Source organism: Pectinophora gossypiella, chromosome 29 (assembly GCF_024362695.1).
Source record: "Pectinophora gossypiella chromosome 29, ilPecGoss1.1, whole genome shotgun sequence".
Classification (NCBI taxonomy): domain Eukaryota; kingdom Metazoa; phylum Arthropoda; class Insecta; order Lepidoptera; family Gelechiidae; genus Pectinophora; species Pectinophora gossypiella.
In genome coordinates, this window is record NC_065432.1 from 1,445,907 (window position 1) to 1,453,699 (window position 7,793).

Here is a 7,793-nt window from a genome sequence, read left to right on the forward strand (position 1 = left end):
TATCTTCCGAAAAATTGTTCCTCGAAAACTGAGAAAACAGCCAGTGCGTTTTTTTGCCACCGAAGCCAGATAGAGTTATTAAAATTATTGAAACGACAAATCACCAAATCGTATGACGTGTGATAGAGATGGACAACCATTTTTTTTTAAACTTAGCTGTTTAGTGACAAAAAAAACATTAAAAAACGTTTCGTTTTACTTTTCGGCAAATGGCCAAGTTACCAAGAACCGCAATAATTAAAAAGAAATGGTTCAATGGATGGAGTCAACGAACCTGTCAAAAAGAATGGAAGGAGAAAGTTGAAGTGTATTTTTCAGTGTTTTTGATTGCGAAACAAGGTAAGGACATTGAAAATTTTGTTTAATTACGAAAATGGATAAAATGTATCTATCAAATATCGCAATAAGGTATCCTATGCATGTAATGTTATGCTGCAAACTTACGCCGCCGGTACAGTCTATGAGGGAAATCTTTGTATAATATTTAATTTTTTTTGTTTGAATAATCTTATACTTGGTGGAGTATGCTCCATACCCCCTCCGATTGTTTGTGGGAAGGCCTGTGCCCAGCAGTGGGATATAGTTTAGGTATATTTATCGTAAATAATTACTAGGTATTTGTGGTTTAGACTACAACTTGCGTGTTTAACGGCGATAATCAACAATAAAAAAATTAAATATTTACATACTTACAATACATATACACATTACACATGTCTTTTCTTTAAAGTAAATTGAATGGTTTGTGTAGAAAGAAATAATTTTATAATATTTCATAATGCTTTTATCTAGAATATACTTATAAATTATATCTTATTTGTTTTAAGACTGGAAAAATATTTAAAAAGCAAGAATATACTATCTTTGGTGCATGCCAATTCTTTTTTATTATTTGTTTACACCATTTTCACTTTTCTTAGCAGTATGGCACAATAGGCTAGATAAAAAGCGATGTAATTCCTTTATAATGCCTAATTTTTCTTCTTTTCCTTTTTGTGTCAAGATTTAAAAAAAAATCTCATTTGTGATCAAACATGTCGACTGACCAGTTATTATGACTTGGTTTTTTGTTTTTACTGGCGTGTAGGACATCTTTTTAATTTTTATTTCGTCATTTGTTTTCCAGGCGGAAACACTGTATCGGGATCATGAACTACTAATGAAAAATGATGTCTCCATCACAAAAATCGAAAACTAGCATAATCAAATTTGACCACAAATTGTGTTATCATGTTCAGCTCATTTGAAACTTTGGACTATGTCTGTGATTATTGCGATCGCACATTCACAAGAAAATACAACTTACAAACGCACATAGAAAACTGCCATATTAACTCGACATGCGTTTGTGAGATCTGTGGTACTGTTCTGGGGAGTCCTGCGGGGTTGCAAGTCCACTTAAGCAGGGGACATAATAGCAAAGACGAGCCGCACCCTGAATGCGACATATGCGGCCGCACGTATACTAGAAAACAGAGCATCATGTCCCACATGATAAGCGCGCATCTACAAAGCTTAAAACACGAAATCCGCTGCAAATTATGCAACAAAGTGTTCACATCCTTAAGGAACTTAAGGCGGCACGTCACCCAATTACATAACCCTAAATTGAACTACCCGACTTGCAATGATTGCCATAAAGTTTTCAGAGGGAAGTATTCTCTGATAACTCATATACAAACCGCTCATACAGCTGAAAAAGACGCGATCAAATGTAACATTTGCAGCAAAGTGTATACCAACAATAGAAACTTGAAGAGGCACATGGAAACACTGCATGGAGAGAAAGAGACATACAGGTGCGATATTTGTCCAAAAAGATACTCTTCTAACCAGAGTTTGCGAAGGCATTACCGCAACGCGCACAGTTCGGAAGACGCAGAAGAATTGCAATGCGATTTTTGCCAGAAGACTATAGTTGGCAGAGATAATCTCGACCTGCACGTACGATGTTATCATAAAGAAGAGTGTGGAGACTGCGAAGTAGAAATCGATGAGTACGACTACGCATGCGAGAACTGCGGGAGATGCTTCTCAAACGAACCATTGCTTCGCCAACATGTAAAAGCTGATCATTCGTTCAAAACATTTTACAAATATTGTAGAGAATCCCTAATAAAACAGTTTGGATTATCAGAATGTGAGAGCCCAAAGAAAAGGGATGTGTTTTACAACTGTGAATGCTGCAACAACGCTTTCACGAGTGTTTATGAACTGAAGGATCACATGAAGATAAACCATGATAGAGAATACTGCCTCTCCACATGCAATGTATGCTTTACTAAGTTCTACAGTCAGGAAACGATGTTAGAACACAAAAAGATCTGCATTGCGCCTCCTAACGTGAACTCTTGCAGTCTTTGCGATAAGTTGTTCACTGATAAATCTAGTCTTGAATTCCACAGCAGGATCTTCCATCCACAGGCGCAGATCGCCGATTCTAACATAACTTCGACGAACGCGGACGAATCTGAAGGTAATTTCAAATGTGTGCTCTGCGACAGAGTTTACTACAGCGACCGATCTCTAAAACACCATATTAAGCTAAAACACACTACGGATGAAGCTGTGAAATGCGAGCTATGTGGGAAAATTTGCAGCAACAAATATTATCTAGCTTCGCATACAAAAATAGTTCACACTAACGAAACCTGGTCGAAGTGTGATTATTGTGAGAAGCAATTTAAATCTAAAAGAAATATTCGAAGGCACATTGAGTACACTCACTTGGGTATGCAACGATACAAATGTATCGAGTGTGAGACGCTGTTTAAAGAAAAGAGGAGTCTACGAAAGCATGTTCGTACAAAGCATCCAAATTCCACCGTATTTCCGCAATGCCACTTCTGCTATAAGAGGTTTGAATCGGCAAAATCCTGTAAGATCCATCTGAAGCTTCTACATTCGTTCAATATGAACACGTACCCTTGTGATCTGTGCTCGGTATCGTTTAGCTCGAAGGAGTCTTTAGACGTGCACCTACAGACGAAACATCTGGCAGAGGATGAGATTTACAAATGCGAGGAATGCAACCTCGTTTTCAAAGGACAGGAGAAGTTTGACCGTCACAATGAACAGACCCACGTTAATATACTACCAAACATAAAACAGAAAGTCCTGCCGCGATGCATTATTTGCATGAAAGACTTTAGCACGCGAAAAACGTTGAAGCGACACATAAAGAAATTCCATGACGGGTTTGACGTTGACGAACTGGCGACGTTTGGCTCCCGAAAACGCGTCTTGAACGTTGAATGCGACGATTGCTTGAAAACCTTCAATGATGATTATCATTTTTCTGTCTATCAAAGGCTTAAACACATTCGGGACTCCATCGTATTCAAATGTGAAACTTGTTCATCTTCTTATAGCAGTTTAGAGTTCGCAATTCAGCGGTATAAGATGGCTCACTTAGACACGAATAAGGGGAAAATGATCTTGAGCGAACTCTGCACGACGGAAATGAGCGAAGATGAAGAATCATTCTCAGGGTTTGGTTCGCTGCATGAAATGATGGAGCCAGAGAGTACTACGAATGACTTGACGGTGAAACTGGAACCTGACGACGACTATGGTGACATTGAAGTAAAGACTGAACAAATGTCACCATAAGATGGGTATAGATTGAAAATGTTTATGGTTTATGTTATATTAATTCGGGAAGAGGCACGTTGTTGGCTTAGTTCGTTCGAAATTGAATCTCTAATGCTTATAAAGTAGTGCCATAATCGAAGTGCTCTCTCCCGTTTAATATCTTATGGCCCCGATTCTTGAAGACACATCCTAATTTTATTTTAAGTTATACCTGTAATTTTCTTATCCGCCGAAAAGGAAAGAAAAATAAATTGACGGGTAATCGACAGGCATAAAATCTATGGAACAAACGTTAATATTAGGGAAAACTTTAAAAAACTTCCAAAATTTTATATTGGCCAATAATCCGATAGTATTTACTAGACAGCTCTGCGTACGCCTTCGGGGTTACAAACGTGATGCTATCTATGTTATGTTTTGAGCAGTGCTCTTAAAATCCTTGGCGCATAATTCTTGAAGGTGTTAGAGTTGAATAAAATATACTTATACGATGACATGTCAGATCGCTTCTTGAATATGCGAAACCATTATAACATTATATTGGATTAGTTTAAAGACAATTGACAACATTTCATTTTTACTAAGGTGCCTTAAATCGAAAACCATTTCGAGATATTTCTATGATTTACACAAAACACATTTTTTCAGATTTTTTAATTCAGTAATAATAGAAATATATTGAAAAATCCACGAGGTCAGAAGAGGAAGGCATAATAAGTTCAGACCTTTACATAAAAATTATAAAAAAAGTAAATGTCATACATAACATGACACTTTGTTTGCGACTTGTTTTAAATACGCATGCAAAGGTACATTACATTATACTGCCTTCATTCTATCAATGGCAGAATCCAATTTTCAAAAAAGATTTTTTGTAACTTCTAGTGGAAAAATCTTGAAAAGAAAAAATACGTGTCTTCTATTTAAATAAGTACTTTCGAAATAGCACAAAAAAACCACGGCTTAAAAATTTGAAATGTTGTCAATTATTTATGAATAGTATTCTAAGTAGAAGAGCAAGTTAATTTAATTTTATATGAATATGAATGAAAGTACACTAGATTATGTGTAAAGTTTAGTGTCAAAGTTCAAACTAGTGTTGCCTAACGATGGTATAAACAAACAATATGGTAGTCATTGCTGTACTACTACCGTAGCAGTAATGAGGAATTTTCCAATCGGCGTTCCCCCAAAAAACACGATAGATGGCGTTGTTAAGTTTTTTCTCCGTTTAAACTTCTAATTTCATGGATAACAGACATAATAATATGCATCTTTTATCTTTGTTTATGGGTATAAATGATGACCCTTTATATTACGGCAAGGTACATTTACAACTTCCATCCCCATTATCATTCTGATCAAAATAAAGAGAAGCAACATAGGTAGCAACATCATTCTATACATAATGTGATCCAAATATCAAGCAACAATTAGTTTTATATATGCTTCTGCCATTACATTACATTTTTGAATAATTATGTATTCCAACAATGAGAAAATAGGTAATTATCACGTTAAAAGTGAACAACGCCATCTATCGTGTTTTTGGGGAACGCCGATTGGAAAGTCCCTTATTCTATGTTAGTGGTGGTCAACTATTGTTTAGTCTAATTCGTCAGCGCTAGTTTAAACTATTGCCTTAATATTGGTCTCATTATCTCATAGTGATTATTAATTTCCTTAATAATTAAATTATATGATCAGGCAATTTTCTTGTTTCTTAAAATAAATTTAAAATTACGGGTTTTTTTTGCAACAAGAGAATCAATTTCTTTTTATCTGGCACTCTCGAGATTAGTTATTTACTAAGTGATTATTTGTTTATTTAAAAGGAATATCTTTAATATTGATCTCTATTCTTTTATTTACGTGATTTTAATCGATTATAATTTAAGTGAGAAATTATTTTAGTTTTAATCTTTATTTTACATGTACTATGTTCATGACTGTACTTTTTAACATTATAACTATGCTTAAGCTATGATTTAAACTAAATAAATATTATGCTATAATAAAATAATTTCAACTCTTTTTAAGTGTTTTCTTGTAAATAAATATTTAATAATAGGTCATTATTTTATTTTATTGAACTTTTATTGAATTTTTCACAGAAAAATGGTAGATTTTCGTAATTGAGCATCTTTGCGAACTTGGACTGGCGGGAACGGAAACGGGATGGTTGCTTTCATCATTGAATAAACTAAATAATTAATACGAAGTGGTGTTTCATGGTTAATGATCGCATTAAGTTAGTCGGAAAACATTCGCGATAGTGTTATTATAGGTACCTGAATATTCAATAAAGTGTACCTATCTATTTTCGCTTCGTGCCAACAAGCCACTCCATAACTAAAAGTTTACGCGAACTTTTGAGTTAATTCGTTTAGGGTTCGGAGTAGGAGTCTGCTCCGAGAGTGGGGGCTTAGGTTTCATCATTCATCGTCATCACCTATCATCATTTCAGTAATCATCATCAAGAAAATGAAATACATAAGACATGGCTGTATGGGCATAGTTCCCTTTTCAATTCAATTCAAATAATTTATTTTCAGACCATCATAACATCCATAGAAAAAATAAATAATAATAAACAATAAATAAGTACAAAAATTGCTAAAAAATAAAAATCAAGATAAAAATTAATGTCACAATCAAAATTAAAATCATAATCAAAAAAAATAAATAAAGACAAAATCAATATTAACTTAGATAGGAGAAATCAAAATCAAACATTTAGCCTTTGCCTTGCCCTTCAGGAAAACGAAAACAAAAAAAATCTGGATTTGTTTTCTTATGGATGGATTTAAAATAAATGTAGTTTTATAAAAAAAAAACAAATATTACCTTACATAGTAACATTTATTAATTAATAATATTATACTATATTGAATATAATTTATCAAAATCTGGCACTTCTTCTCCTAAATCCACTCTTTGTATTTAATGGCAATTTTAATTGTACTGCCTTTTTACTTCCCAATGAAACAACGGATGCTCCTGTTACTCTGATCTTCATTGCCGCCGTAGCTGCCGTTATCTTGGCATCTTCACATAACATTTCCAAATTGAATTTTAAATTATTTATCAACAAAGCAAATACTATTGCATGGCATAAAGCTTTGTCTTTATATGGAGTCGGTCTTGTACGTTTACCGTTAGTCATCACTGAGAAATTTGCCTGTATTATGTTGTTAAGCGTAGGAGAATGCGTACACGCAACAAAGTTTTTCTTTGACACTTCTTTGGCCATTGTAACGGAATATTTTAATAACGAATTTGCGTATACAGCCAATACTGTTTGCCTGTTTGACAATTTTTTTCCTGTAGCAATACTTTTGATGAACGGAGTGTATTCTGCGGCGTAATCTTTTTCTTCTAGCTCTGAATAAATTTTCTCATATTGGTCTTCAGTTAAAATTTTATCAATATCGTAAACGTTTTCAGGTTTATCAGCAGTTCTGTCAATGGGGGGTATGTAGAAATCGTCTGAATCGCTCTTGTTATACGAGGATAAATCTAGCTTGTCTTCTGAAATCGCTTGTGTTACGTTTTGCATCTGTTCCGTTACAGTTTCAACGTTAACTTTCAATTTCTCTCGTTGTTCCATTTGCTGTTTCTGCTTCTTCGATCCGAATTTCCTACTGAGCTCTAAGTGACTAGTTTCTAGTACTTGTGGCGTGTCATTATCAACTTTAAGTATGGGTTTTAGTAGTGCGGAACCCACCTCTATAAGTCGCACTTTCCCGGTAACTCTGTTCTTTGCGAGTATGAAAGTCTTACCTAGATCCTCCTTTTCCTCCTCCCCAGCGTACAACATGTCGTTTAACTCCGCAGTAACACATTTCAAGCCGTTTTTTTCGTTAGAAAACAAATTACATTTGTCAACCTCAAATTGCTCCGTCGCGTAACCATTTTGAAAGTTTAGTATCATAGGATGGACGTCGCTTTTAGGGTACACTTTGTCTATATGGGTTTTAGGCATGATTTCAGTTAGTTTTTGTTATTTATTTGATAAATCACGTGTTAGTTAGGTTAAATGTTTCCAAACATTAACTTTTTTTTACGATTTGGAGTTGGCCTTGGGATTTGGCATTTGCCCATTCAGGCAAAGGGAACTTAGTCCATACAGCCTGGTCTTTGGTATTGTCTTTTTCTTCTTTGTAGGATCCATGTAGGATCCGATAAATAAATAATAT

General features: G+C 34.7%; 2 protein-coding genes and 1 long non-coding RNA gene across 3 annotated transcripts in view; 2 read left to right on the forward strand and 1 right to left on the reverse strand.

Annotated features, from left to right (window-relative positions):
* Window positions 1–7,793, forward strand: part of LOC126379660 (uncharacterized) — a 47,223-nt gene that overhangs the window by 14,313 nt on the left and 25,117 nt on the right. The window lies entirely within an intron of this gene.
* Window positions 260–5,664, forward strand: LOC126379401 (zinc finger protein 729-like). Its single transcript, XM_050028139.1, has 2 exons — window positions 260–339; window positions 1,127–5,664. Exon 2 carries the CDS (start codon window positions 1,231–1,233, stop codon window positions 3,610–3,612), a length of 2,382 nt encoding a protein of 793 aa, XP_049884096.1. The 5' UTR covers window positions 260–339; window positions 1,127–1,230; the 3' UTR covers window positions 3,613–5,664.
* On the reverse strand, window positions 6,438–7,685 carry LOC126379538 (DNA-directed RNA polymerase I subunit RPA49-like). Its single transcript, XM_050028332.1, has one exon. It carries the CDS (start codon window positions 7,577–7,579, stop codon window positions 6,497–6,499), a length of 1,083 nt encoding a protein of 360 aa, XP_049884289.1. The 5' UTR covers window positions 7,580–7,685; the 3' UTR covers window positions 6,438–6,496.